A 14,585-nucleotide genomic window follows, 5' to 3' on the forward strand; every position below is an offset into this window, starting at 1 on the left:
TGTGTGTGTGTGTGTGTGTGTGCGCGCGCGCACGCACATGCACATTTCTTTTTAAAGTAGGCTCCATGCCCAACATGTGACTTGAACTCATGACCCTGAGATGGAGTTGCATGCTCTACCAAGCTAGCCAGGTGCCCCTCCCCATTCCCTTTTTAAAGGGGAAGGTAAGAAGTTTAAAGACGTGGGGGACAGTAGATTCAGTTCTACACTCCAGTTTCCCTTCATGTCCAATCCATAATAGTTCAGGGTAGGTTAGCCTTTGAAGTTACAAATCGATTCCTGTAGTTGGGGAGCCTGCTTCTCCCTCTATCTCTGCCATTCCCCCTGCTTGTGCATGTGCGCTCTGACAAATAAATGAATAAAATCCTCAAAAAAAAAAAAAATTTAAAGGTTGCAAAGGTAATAAAATATGACAGAGTTCCTATATGGTCCACAAAGAAAAGCACATTTACTATGTGGCCCTATACGAAAAGATTTGCTGACTCTATTGTACATATATACATCCCCATTTTGCAGATGAAAAAACTAAAGCACAGAAATAACTTGCCAAAAGTCATTCAAATCCAGTTCTGACACCAAACTGTAGCTCTTAATCACCATGCATGCTGCCTTTTCAATTTTTGATCCTTCAACATCAAGTTTCCTATTTCTCTTTTAAGGTAATAAGCACCACCATTTAGGTATTGCAAGCTAGCCCGTAAAACTAGTTTGGTAAATACATTTCATTTTGCATATCTTCAAGGGACTGCTGCAAGCTTGAATTCCAATCACCATGTAACTTAAAAACACTCTTCAAGAACGCATCATGTCTCCACAAATCAGTATGAGAAAGAAAAGCATCCCAATGGGGGAAAAAAGCTAAGAACAAATAGGCAATTCAAAGATATACACATAGCCAGTAGAAAAAGCAGTCATCCACACTAATAAAAACAAAACACTAATATGATGAGAAGATGCTGATTTTTATCTATTGAACTGATAGCTTTAACTGCCTTAAGAACAACTCTAGGTATCCATTAATAGGAGACTGATTAAATATGTTGTGGTCTAACTATAATATTATACAGCCTTTTCTTAAAAATGATGTGTATCTGTCAAATGCCATTACGAAACTATTTCCAAGATTAAGTAGGGAAAAAAGCAAGGTAGAGAAAAGGGTCTGTGATTCTGTTGGTAATTTTTTTTTAAATATTGAAAACTTACAGTAATGCCCCTCTCCTATATACACAAACAAGTTTACTCATTCTTTTTCCTGGAAGGATACCCAAGAAAACATCTTACACCACGGTAAAACTCTGAAGAGATTGGAGGTAGAGAAGACTGAAGGGGGAAATCAACTCACATGTTTTGTACTGTTAAGAATTTTTTAAACCACATATGCAACACACACACGCGCGCATGTGATTTTTCACAAGTATTTTAATGCTAATAGTGTACTGTGGAGGGGTTTTTAGGTGTGTAGGGGGCAGGGGCATGCTAAATCAGCCTTCTAATACGCTTCTGATAGGAGTATATTTTATTCACCTTTCCAGGCAGAAGTGCGACAAAACATATCATGAATCTTAGCGATTGCGCTTTCAGGAATTTATCCTAAAAACACTGGGAACACACCAAAAAGACAATCTTAGCAACACTATTTACAATAAAACAAAGTAGGAAACACCTGAAATGTACACTTATGGTATTACAGTACACCAGGGGATGAACATTACGACCATTATAAAGTATTCAAATATCTTAAAGAAAAAATTAATTAAATACAGAAGACTACAAACCCAAAGCAGCAGGCAAAACAGCCCATTTTTGTAATAAAAATATACATTCAATAAATAAATAAAACAAAAAAAATACATTCCGGTATAAAACTAAAGGTGCCTTTATATACATATGTGACCTATATACACATAGGTACTAACATTGTCTTCAAATGAATGGGACTGTGGCTTTTTTTTTTTTTTTGGTGGCTGGCATTTTTTGAATTTTAGGTGATGAGCTGGTTTTAAGAGTTTTTTAACTTTGTAACTACAGAATCTGGTATGTTTACCCATTATCAATAAAGTGATCATTTATTGACTATATAAAGATGTCTGGAATTAAGTTCATAAAAATTCAGTTCATATTCCCCCTCTACTTTTTGACTTTTAATCACTTTACGTACAGCAAAGGGTATTCACTGAATTCAATATGGGATAGCATCTATACTCTCTGAACACAGTACTTTTTAACAACAAAAAAAATTTATTTACATATCCTCAGTTTCACCTTGACTCTTAATACAACCCCTCATTTTTAACAGTATCAGTAAATTATTTTAGACTCCTAAGAACCATGACCACAACTCATTATCAATCCAAACCCTTACTATGCATGAGGATAATCGTTCAGAACACGGCTATGCAGCTTTAACGTTGGGCTTAATTGTTCTTATATACAAGAATTCAAAGAGATACCCACAGATAGGCACACTGTAATACAATGGTGGTCAAACAGGGAGCAATTTTACAGGGGACATTTGGCAATGTCTGGAGGCATTTCTGATTGTCATGACTGAGAGTGAGAGTGTTATTAATAGCATTAGTGGGAGAAGGCCAGGGATGTTGCTAGATATCCTACAATGCACAGGACAGTTCCTGACAGGAAAGAATTATGCACCCCAAAATGTCAATAGGCTGAGAAACTGCTCTACTGAGCCAGTTGGAATTTCCCATCTAAATGAAACCTGTTTCTTCTCAATAATTATATACAACGGTTGCCTCAATACATGTATAGAATTCCTTCCGAAATGTCTAAATTTCACCAGTAATATTACGCTTTTCATGGAGTTATATTAAATTCACTTTCTCATAACAGACTAAAATCAAAAGCCATCTTTATGAACTTTCTGCCCAGATAAAGAAACCGATAAAGAATTTTAGGTTATGAGTATTTTCTTTACGTAATATTTAAAGACTCTAGTAAAATACTGTGTAATATTTACATATCCTCCCCACCCACCATTTCTGTGTATGATCTTTCATTCTTTGCCTTACTTATTTCCCCCTTAAGCTTTTTCTTATTCATTTTTAGGCCAAAATTTACTCAGTCTGTTACCATTACTATCAATTTTAAGCGCTACTTCAGCAACTAAGAGCATTTGGTTAGGCAGTTCCTAACGTGAGAATTAAAGTGTAACTATTCTATATGAGGCGCAGTTACAAAGGTTAATATATTTGGCTCTTACCGTAACTTAAATTAAAACTCAAAGCAATCATGCAGAATTAAACTTACATAAACAAAACTGAAAAAGGATACACTTTATAAACAGAAAAACTTATTTTTTTCAATTTATTAACTAAAAAAATACACATAAATTCTTAATACTTTTATAGAAGAAAAGAATGCTGCCCCTCCCAACTTTTCTCCCAGGTGGCATGAAGATGTACACAACCGATTACAAACATCGTGACACATTAACAGTGTGCCGTTTTTACCATAACTCATTTATTTTCTCTTATGCATGGTCTAGATTTCTGTTAAGTGCATTTTTTAAAGTTCCTATAATTCGTCCTTAGCAGAGTAATTCTGAATTGCTTCCTCAGATTCTTACGTATCAAAGCTAGTGTAAGCTAAAACTGAGTACCCAGTCTGCACATCAGACAACTGAAGTTTCTTACCCTTGCTATTTCAATTCTCAGTTACCACATTTTTCTAAGTGTCAGGTTACTACTTTACTAAGCAATTTAATATACACTTAAGATGGGGGAGAAAAAGCTGACAAGTTAGTTTAGGCAATGTGTTTCTCTCAGAACACAGAATTTACAGCAAAAATCCAGTGAGCATTATAAAATGTACCAGTGAATCAACTTTTATCATCAAATATAAGATAAAGTAATTTCTGGTTACTTGCTAGACCTCTAAGTGTTGATTTCTGCTAACTAGAGCTATTATAATGTGAGTGTCTTAGGTCCAATTCAAGAAACCTATAATTGATATTTCACTGTTCTTCAAAATCATGCAGTAGTACCACTAGCAGTGGAATGCTAGAGCTTTTGAGTCATATAAATAGATCATACGGTTTGAAAGTAGCACTCTTTAAGTTCATTTAATTTCTAGATTTATGAAAAACTAATCAATACAAAAGACCCTTACCAAATATCCTGAAGTTTAGCAATAACATTTTTACAATTTCTTTCCATAAGACTGCACTATAGAATAAAAAAATAAAAGTTTTCTAATGACTAAACTCTCCTGGGCATGGTATAATTTAATCTCAAACTTTATAGGAGAGCTGCCCAATAGAAATACGTGAGCCATGTACACAATTTAGATTTCCTAGTAACCACATTAAAAGCATGAAATTACCATAATTTTTGACCCAAAATCAAAAGCATTATTATTTCTACATATAATTAGTATCTGTAAATATATAATGATATTATTTTCTATTTTTTCCATACTGCATTTCCAAAATCTGGTACATCTTCCACACTTACACCACATCTCGGCACACTTAAGTACTCAACAGCCCCGTGTAGCTAGAGGATCCAAATTAAGACAGTGCAGCTCTAGAGACTCTAGAGCAAAATAAAGCAAACTTGACTAAACTGCAACCTAAGAATCTTCATCCCTAATCACAGATTTTTGAGGCACATCCTCATGTGTTAAACTCTGGCCACTATAAAACATACCAAAGCAGAGATTACAATCTTTATGACCCATAAAAAATGCTAAAAATCAAAACAGTGATGTTACTTTCATATGGCCTCTAACCTCTAAAATAGCCTGAACAATATAAAGGCCATTACTAAAATGCAAACTTGAAAAATATGAAAGTCTCTTTAAAAATAAGCCCAATCCTAAAATGAAAAGTAAATGATAGTACCCCTTCTGAGAAAAAAATTCTGACTGAAATAACTATTTCAGTGATCTCACTCTACCACAGTCCTAAGTACCCAATACTAGACCATGAATGGTATACTTAAGCCTAAATGTTAATAAAATACATTTTCATGAGAAAAGGCCAAAGAACAACTAGAAGACTTCATAGTACCTTTGCAAACTTGAAGAATGGTCTTGGATCTTTTCTGAAATATTCAATATCAAACATTGCTTGAGGATCTGGAAGGTCTGGAAAGTCTATCGCAAGGCGAGCATAAATACCATCTCTTGACCTGAAGTCAGGTATTCCACAAGAAACAGAAACCTGAAATATGCATGGCATAATTTGTACAATTAAATCTTCTATCTCTACGTTTATAATTACTAGTTCATCATATAATTAGGGAAGAGTTGAAAATATTTTACTTTAAAATTTATTTTGGGGAACAAAAATACTGCCCTACTCTTATTTCAAATTCAAATAAAACAAACACACCAAAAAACCCGGTATAATGAAATCACATTTTCCATTCATATTGGGGTAAGGAACTTTAAGTCAGGCTAATTTTTTTTTTCAGGCTAATTTCAAACCTTTAAACATTTAGCCAACAAATTAAAGCAACTGCAATTTGAGAAGAGAGTAAACCATTTCAAATTATTTTAACTACAATGCAGGCAAGATTTCCTATCAGTCAGGTATTTGAAAAAACAAAACTGTCATCTGGTCAGGGTTCTACTATTTCAAGAATATTAAATTCCTGTATTTTCTTTAAAAATTCTATCATATGATATTTTAATTCTTAACTGGTATTTCAAAAAGGAATTTCAGAAATTAACTTTTTGTTTCACAATTTTATCAGCTGACTCCACTCTAACTTCAGAGTAAAACTAACTTGTTTAAATCACATCTGGGAACAAAGCAAACTATTCTTGATAGTCATTTATGATTAAATAGCACTCTGACTTAAAATGGCAAAAAGCAGGACTCCATTTTACTCCAACAGTTGCCCTATGTCACGAACATGTAACATATTGTTTTCAACACACAATAGCCTTAAGTAGCTAATTAAGTGCGAACCCAAAGTGGGGCAAATGCAACATGTCAAGCCACCACAATCACATCACCTTAAATTAAAATGGAGGGGAGGTAGAAACCTGTTGCATTCCCAACACTAAGTTATTTACCTGTGAATACCAATTAGGTTCCTGGTTTCCCCATAAAGATGGAATAAAGACCCAATTTTCCCAACAGACCCTGACACACTTTAATGCAAACAGCATTCCCTGCATCTCCTTTAGGAGCTGTAGTATAATATAATTAAGTAAAAACCTTGCCTTAACTGCATTTACTGTATTACAAACAGAAATCTTTTCTACAGTTGTTGGAGAGGTTTTTAAAGAAATGAACCTTTAACAACTGCTACAGCACTTTTTATATAGCAGTTTCCAAACACAAATTCCCGTTATCATGTTAGGATAAATTCTTCTACACAAAAAATGTTTCCTAATTGGAAAAGGCCTAAGAAAAATCACACACCATTCCCCTCTTTTACTAATGTTTTATACATCTTACATACCCCAGCTCCAGTTAGAACTATTATTTTTTTGCACTCTTGCAGTAATTTCACAGCATCTTCAATTGTATTAATATCTTTTCTTTTTTTCCTTTTTGGTGGTTCTGAAAGGATATTAATAACAATCTGCCACAGTGTCATATCATCCAATTCAGGTGGAGGAATTGTTTCTGGTAGTAAATCTTTAAGAATTGTTCGAGGATCTGTGCCAATCATGAGATGTTGCTGAACAAAAGTATATGGACCTACATCGAGAAGGAAAAGAATTATATCTAATCCACATCCAAGAAATTCAAAATCTCATTCTCTAAAGTAATGAATTAGCAATCTTCAAAGTTTTTTTTACAAAGTAAGAAAATGCAATATAAAGGTATTTCATTCTTTAGAACTAGGGCTCTTTCCCAGTAAGATTAAGGAGATCAAATCAAGAGATGTGCCTGCTCTTAGGGCTCGTAAATCCAGTCTTTTCTCTCCTGTTTCTAAGAATAAAACCAAAATTCACTCTTCAGATCATTGATTATTTTCTCTTTCAAAAATTCTCTTGTCATATGAGACTTCAGAATTTAGTACGTTAAGCTGATGTGGATCAGTAGACTATCAATATTAATTAGTCAATTGCTAATAATAATTACCTTCATTTACTGAGTACTTAAAGTCAGGAATGGCCAGTTATTAATTCACATAAGTCTTCCCTGAAATATGCTTAATAAATGAGAAAACTGACACTGAGAGAGGTAAAATAGTTTGCCCAAAACTACCCAGTTATTAAGTGGCAAAGCCAGAATGCACACCTAGAGTTGCATGCCAAATTCCTTGCTCTAATTGTTTCCAAAGCAACTACTTCTACTTCTGCAATTTCTTTCACGTTTTTTTTGTTTTTATCATTTTGAGCACCATCATTTGAAGAAAAGCCAAGGAAAGACGTTAAATCACAAATTAAAAAAACAAAAGAGTTGAGCTATCTCAAACTATGAAATACTATGTATTTTAAGAGTCAAATCAATTTAAAAAAAAAGTCAAAATTAACTACCAATTTTTTTTTTTAAAGATTTTATTTATTTATTTGACAGAGAGAGAGACAGCCAGTGAGAGGGAACACAAGCAGGGGGAGTGGGAGAGGAAGAAGCAAGCAGGCTCCCAGCAGAAGAGCCCGACATGGGGCTCGATCCCAGAACGCCGGAATCACGCCATGAGCCGAAGGCAGACGCTTAACGACTGAGCCACCCAGGCGCCCCAACTACCAATTTTTTTTTTTAACAAAACCAAACCAAACTTATGTTTTTATTGGTGCTGTTAAGACCTTCTCACCACCCTGCCTCGACAGAGGGGGGTATGTCTCGTTCCTAGAGGTGACAAAATGAAGTATTGCCACTTACTCTTTGTAAAAATCTTTTTGAAAGATGTACTATAAAATTATCTTAACACAAATACAAAGGCTATGCATCGATGCTAAATCTTGACCGAAGCACTATTTTCAGTTTCTAAAAATCTTAGATTCTCTGGGACGCCTGGGTGGCTCAGCTGGTTAAGCGGCTGCCTTTAGCTCAGGTCATGATCCCAGGGTCCTGGGATCAACTCCTGCATCATCCCACATTGGGCTCCTTGCTCAGCAGGGAGCCTGCCTCTCCCTCTGCCTGCCACTCCCCCTGCTTGTGTGTGTATGCACGCACACTCTCTCTAAAAAAAAAAAAAAAAAAATCTTAGACTCTCTAATAGCGTTTGCTATTACTCTGCAAATTCAGTTATATCTCCTCTTTCTCAAGGATACACTCTTTTTTAACCTGAAATAACTTTTTAAATTAAAAAGACATGAAAACTTAGAGATCAATAAGATACAAATAAAATGACTGGCATTTACAATAAATTTGCCAATTTTACCTCAAAATTTAATTTTAAAACTACTTTTTCTCTATTTCTTTATTGCTGTCATCCTGGTTTAACCCAAAATCACGTCTTATATCATGACTACTGCAATCATTCTTGCCCCTTTGAAGTCAATCTATACACAGTATAGGTTTTTTAAATGATTTTTCTAAGAGAAAAAGTGATTTTGAGGGAAAAGGAAGGTCATTATAGAATGATAAAAGGGTCAATGATATCAACTTTTAAATTTCAAATTCTGATTGTTGCTAATATACAGAAATACAGCTGAGTTTTAAGTAACGATCATGTATCATATAACTTCGGTCTAATCATTTAATTCTAGCAGGTTTTTTTGACATTTCTATCAAACTTCTTACATAATCTTGTCTACTGCAAATAACAACAGCTTTATATCTGCCTTTCTAATACAAGATTCCTTTTACTTTTCTTGCCTATTGTAGAGGCTAGAACCTCTAGTACAATATTGAATAAAATAAAACAAAAAAGAAAAAAAATACAAGAATTAGATTTCTATTGCTCAGATCTAGAAGAATACACAGTAATTAATAACAGAAATATGTACAAAAGAGTTCTACAGATCAATAAAGGAAAGGTACCAGTCCCGAAAGCCCACAGGAAATCTATACGTAATTACTATCTCTTTAAAATTTTCCAGTAATAATCTTCAATTTGATCGAAACCAATCTCCCCAAATGACATATTGATGTTTTGAATATTAATTATTTTTACTCTGAAATTTCTTAGTTTCCTAGTTTAAGAAAAACAAAAACTGAGTGAACATTACAGACACTAAAAAGGAACTAATCACCACTGTTTTAAGAGTCAAGACACTTTTGAAAGAATGAGAACACATTTTAAAAAAAAGGACCATTTTCAAGATGGTCATGTTATACTTTGCTATAAAAACCTGATAGTTTTCTCAAAGTCAAAATACCTTCCCATTTCATCCACATACTTAGTATTTACTGAGCACAAACTGTATGCCAGGCACTTTTCCAGGCACCCACAAAACACTATACCACACAGTCAAAAATCCCTACCCCCATGGGGTTTGTATTCTAGTACAGGAAATAAAACAAAAAGTTAGATACAGAGCTTATAAGAAATGGTAAGTGTTAAGAAAAAAAAAAAGAAGGGGCGCCTGGGTGGCTCAGTCGTTAAACATCTGCCTTCGGCTCAGGGCAGTGATCCTGGCGTTCTGGGATCGAGCTCCACATCAGGCGCTTCCGCTATGAGCCTGCTTCTTCCTCTCCCACTCCCCCTGCTTGTGTTCCCTCTCTCACTGCCTGTCTCTCTGGCAAATAAATAAATAAATAAAATCTTAAAAAAAAGAAAGAAAGAAAGAAAGAAAGAAAGAAAGAAAGAAAGAAAGAAAGAAAGAAAGAAAGAACAGATTTGAATTGAGAAAGTGCAAGATATTTTAACTGGAGAAAAAACACTCCACACAGAGGGGTACAAGTGAAAAGAACTGGAGAAGGACTGACTGAGAAATACCAGATTCCAGCTTCCATGAGCTTATTAAGCTGTTTAAAAACAAAAACAGAACAAAGCACTAGACTTTCCCTAGAAACATTCCCTAGAAACATAAGCTGACACTAAATCTCAAGAAGCACCTAAGAACCTCATCACCAGGTTATAAGGGTATAGAAAACTGCAGTTTTAGTTGACATTAAAAAATATACAGAGAAGACATTCTCTAAAGCTCTGAAACCATACCTATCCGAGGCCTTGGAGTCCAGTCACTAGAGCTTGCATGTGAGGCTCTATCATCCTCATCACTTTCACAGGAATGAAAACCATTGGTGATTATTTCATCATCAAACAGAAGGTCATCTGCAAAAGAACCCAAAGTAACTCAAGGCTGCTGAAACAATCTGCACCTAAAATGTATGAAGATCTGTAGCAGTTATGATGCAATGATTTTCACTGAATAAACCACTGAACATTCACTGATAGTGCCTAAGTTAAAAAAATGCCTCCTGGGTCAGCTTGCACCATTCATAGGAGCAGTATATCCTCATCTTTATGGATTCTGTGCAGAATCTTAAAACTTTCAGTTCATCAAAATCTAGAAATAACTATACTTAATCAAAACACAAAAAAGTACTAATCTAGTTACACTGAATTTATTGATCACAAGTAATAGGAATTCATGAAACTTGTCAAAAATTTAACAAATCAGGGGCGCCTGGGTGGCTCAGTCTAAGCGTCTGCCTTCTGCTCAGGGTGTGATCCCAGTCCCGGGATCGAGCCCGGTATCAGGCTCCCTGCTCCGCTGGGAGCTCGCTTCTTCCTCTCCCACTCCCCCTGCTTGTGCTCCCTCTCTCACTGGCTGTCTCCCTCTGTCAAATAAATAAATATTTTTTAAAAAATTTAACAAATCAAACATTAACTATGACAATGTCCTCTTAATATGATACTAGACAAAGATATACTTGCGTTATTCGTTTCCCATATTAAATTTTATTCAAATCGAGGGTCAATTTACTAATCTAGACCTTAGTACACATGTATGGTCAAACGGTCCACTGATTGAATTTACTGATAAAGACGAACATTCATCCACGACAGAAACTCCTCAGACCGAAAATATGAAAACCCTCAAAGATGACATGACATACAACTAACACATCTGTTTAAGCGTATCAGAAAAATGTCAATGCGTGTTTCAGGGTTACAGATATGCACACGCACACAAAATTACACCTAATATAAAAAACATTCTAAGTTCATAATTAGAAAAAAAGAAAAAAAAGTACTACTTTTATTAAATAGTTTTAAAGTCCTATCATACTCCATACCCAGCATTAATTGCACCAAAGAACGGTAGTGTCTTTTAGAAAAAGCTATGCTTTTCAAATTTTGCAGGCTATGACTTTAGAAACAGCTTTGCTCCTTAAAATTTAAAACAAGTTTAAATATAAAGATCCTCAAAAAAAAAAAAAAAAGAAACAACCCACGAATAGCACAAGTGTGTCAGTTTGCAAAAACAACTGCAAAAGGTTGATGCAAAGGACCGGCAAAAGTTGCAGGTTTAACTGTGCAGGGAAGGGGTGTGGAAAAGCGAAAGATGTTTAACCAAAGCAATATGCTAAAAAGAGTAGGAGGAGAGAGAAACTTTAAAACCAACTGCGGGAGCTTCCCCGCCCGGCGGCTGCGCAAAGCGCGAAGGCCGCCCAGACGGGCCGCGGAGGGAGGGAAAGGACCCGAGGGAGGGAGTACGCCGGCCGCTCCCGCAGCCCGGCCACCAGCCGTGGAGGCGCACAGCTGAGGCCCGCGGTGGGGAGAGGGACGCCGCAGAACCAGACCTGAGCCCCCAGCCCGCCTCAGAGAACCCCCACCAACCCCACACCAGAAGAGGCCCCGAGAGGGAGGAGGGGATGCGCAGTCCCTGCCGCCCGCGCCCTGCGCACCTCGGTACCCAATCGCCGCCGCCGCCGCCGCCTCTTCCTCCTCTTCGCCCTCGTCGTCGTCGTCGTCGTCGTCGTCGAAGTCGTCGGCCGGCGGCGGCTCCCGGGATAGGCCCTGTAGGCCCGGCCCTTTGTCTCCTTCTCCGGCCGTCGGCGCCTGGGCCTCCCGCTCCCCGCCCGCCGCCGCCGCCTCCCGCCACAGCGCCGCGGCCGCCGCGGGGCAGCCCCCGGTCGCCGCTGGCACCTCACGCTCAGGGGCCGCCCCACCGGGCTCGCCCGGGCTCCGCCCCAGGCCGGGACAGTCTCTCCGCGGCCTCTTGCGGAGTGGCTCCCCGGCGGGCGGCGACGCGGCCTCTCTCTCGGCCGCCACCGCCGAGGGGGAGCCGCCAGGCTGAAGGGCGAGCGCCGCCTCGTCCGCCATCTTCCAACTGCCTCTCTGTCCCTCCTCCCTCGCCTCCTCTGCTCCCGCTCGACTCGCGGCACTGGCGCCCCCGCGGCTCCGGCTGCGGGAGATTTAAACCCCGTCACGTGACCCGACCCTCGTCGCCCCCGCCCTCCCGCGGCTCCCGCCACCCACGCGGGCCGGACCACAACACGGCGGGTCACGTGGCGGGCGGAGGCGGCGTGGGCTGGGAGGAAACGCGGCCCCACCCCTCTGCGGCAGGCGCGTCTAGCAGCTAAACTCGCCCGTTTCCCAACTTCTGTTCAAAACGCTTCAAATCACCGTCGCCCGGATGGCTCAAGTTTTGGTTCACACTGCGAGTTTCCACTTAAGTCTGAAGTGCACACCTTGCTTGCCTTAGTATTTTCTAGATTTAAGCTAAGAGGTTAAAACTTAGTTCCTGGGAGGCGATGAGGAATGAAGCTGGCCAAACTTTAGCTTCGTGAAATACGCTGGATAACCTTGTTAACAGCGTTTAAGTAAAGAATAAAAGACGCAGTTCACTCCTCACCCTCTTCACGACATTCTGACAGCCCCTTTTTGCTCCTTTTTCTTTTTGCTCCTGTCTTTAGGTGACTGTTCCCCGCCCCCATCACTTGTAGAGTGGTGTAAATTGTCAAATCCTTAAAGGCAGGTGTCCGCCCTAAAAAACCTCTGACCTGGGGGGTTGGAGATCAGCCTATCGGCTTTCTGGCCCCACCTTGGCTCCAAAGGTGTGTGAATTACCTTCTCTGAGCGCGTTGGGTCAAGTGGGCATAGGCAAAGAGCAGAACGAACCTGACTTGGCCTGTACACACTTCTGACTTTGGGTCGGAATTTGAGATTCTTGCCTGCTAGTTTGAGCAATTTATTTAGCCTTTCTAAATGCAATATTCTCATCTCTAAAATGGTAATATTTGTAGGGTTGTAAGAATTTAATGAGATATATGTAAAGTGGGGAGTACCTAGTAGCTCAAAAATATCAGTCCCGTAAATAAATGAATAAATAAATAAATTACTTCTTTGCATACTAGAAGCCCCTCTACTTTCCACTTTCCCTGAAATTCCAGAACAATGTCACTCCATATCTAGCCTTAACTAAGGACTCGTATAAGACGTGGCAGATCTAGGGCCAATGTTTGGTAAAGCATGTGCTTCTGTAGTGGGCATTTAGAACCCCTTAAAGGACCTCTCCAAGCTTATAGTAAACCATACTTTAAGCTTACCAAGGGTGCCTGCCTATACTGAACCAATATGTGAAAATTTAGGCAAGCAACTTGTTTCTTTACTTTTTTTTAAAGATTTTATTTATTTATTTGAGGGAGAGAGAGCATGAGCAGGGGAAGCTGCAGAGGGAGAAGCATGGGGCTCGATCCCAGGACCATAGGATCATGACCTGAGCTAAAGGCGGATGCTTAACAAGACTGAGCCACCCAAGTGCCCTGTTTCAACATTCTTTTTTTTTTTTTTTAAGATTTTATTTATTTATTTGACAGAGATAGAGACAGCCAGCGAGAGAGGGAACACCAGCAGGGGGAGTGGGAGAGGAAGAAGCAGGCTCACAGCAGAGGAGCCTGATGTGGGGCTCGATCCCAGAACGCTGGGATCACACCCTGAGCCGAAGGCAGACGCTTAACCGCTGTGCCACCCAGGCGCCCCTGTTTCAACATTCTTAAACAAAAACAGAATGTTGAAAATGTAATCTCTAAGGTCCTATCCAAATCCAAAAGTTGGGGGTGCCAGGGTGGCTCAGTGGTTAAGCCTCTGGCTCCTGGTTTCTGCTCAGGTCATGATCCCAAGGTCGTTAGATAGAGCCCTGTCTGGGGCTCCCCATTCAACTGGAGTGGCCTTGAGATTCTCTTCCTCTGCCCTTCCCTGGCTCACTGGTGCTGGCCCTCACATGCACACTGGTGCATTCTCTTTCCATCCCTCTCCCTCTCCCTCCCTCCCTAAAATGAATATATAAATCCTTGAAAAATAAACAAATAAAATTAAAATAAATCTTTAAATCCAAAGTCACTGCACTTCAAATTAAACTGAGAAACTCTTTCTCCTGGTCTCTTTTCATTTCTGAAAGTGATCTCTTTTGTTCTTGAAGCCTTGGAATCATATTTGAAGTGTTCCTTCAAGTTGATGCCCTCTAACCAATCGGTGACCCAATCCTGTTGTCCTTCCCTCCCTCCTACCCTCTCCCCAGTTCCTAATTACATAGGTACCTCACCCTTTCTGGCTGACATTCTTGACCCTGTTCCCCCCCCCCCACTTTCTCTTCCTTAACCAACAAAATATTTCATAAATCAATTTTCAACCACATTGGTGGGATGTAATATATGATATGTTGAGAGTCAGTATCCCATCAAAATTGAGAGAAAATTTGGGGTACCTGGCTGGCTCAGTCAGTAGAGCATGTGACTCTTGATCTTGGCGCTCTGAGTTTAA

At 39.0% G+C, this 14,585-nt stretch overlaps 1 protein-coding gene across 1 annotated transcript in view; it reads right to left on the reverse strand.

Moving 5' to 3' along the window:
* Positions 1-12,235, reverse strand: part of SIRT1 (sirtuin 1) — a 31,747-nt gene extending 19,512 nt beyond the window's left edge. Inside the window, exons 1-4 of the mRNA XM_045783304.2 lie at positions 11,729-12,235; positions 10,032-10,148; positions 6,435-6,676; positions 5,030-5,182 (exon numbers count right to left, since the gene is read on the reverse strand). Of these exons, the coding sequence (XP_045639260.2) occupies positions 5,030-5,182; positions 6,435-6,676; positions 10,032-10,148; positions 11,729-12,146 (930 nt within the window). The 5' untranslated portion in view covers positions 12,147-12,235. The remainder of the gene's footprint in view (positions 1-5,029; positions 5,183-6,434; positions 6,677-10,031; positions 10,149-11,728) is intronic.
* Positions 12,236-14,585: the final 2,350 nt, after the last annotated feature.

The sequence above is a fragment of the Ursus americanus genome, chromosome 6 (genome assembly GCF_024610735.1).
Source record: "Ursus americanus isolate L20-20 chromosome 6, mUrsAme1.1.p, whole genome shotgun sequence".
Lineage (NCBI taxonomy): Eukaryota > Metazoa > Chordata > Mammalia > Carnivora > Ursidae > Ursus > Ursus americanus.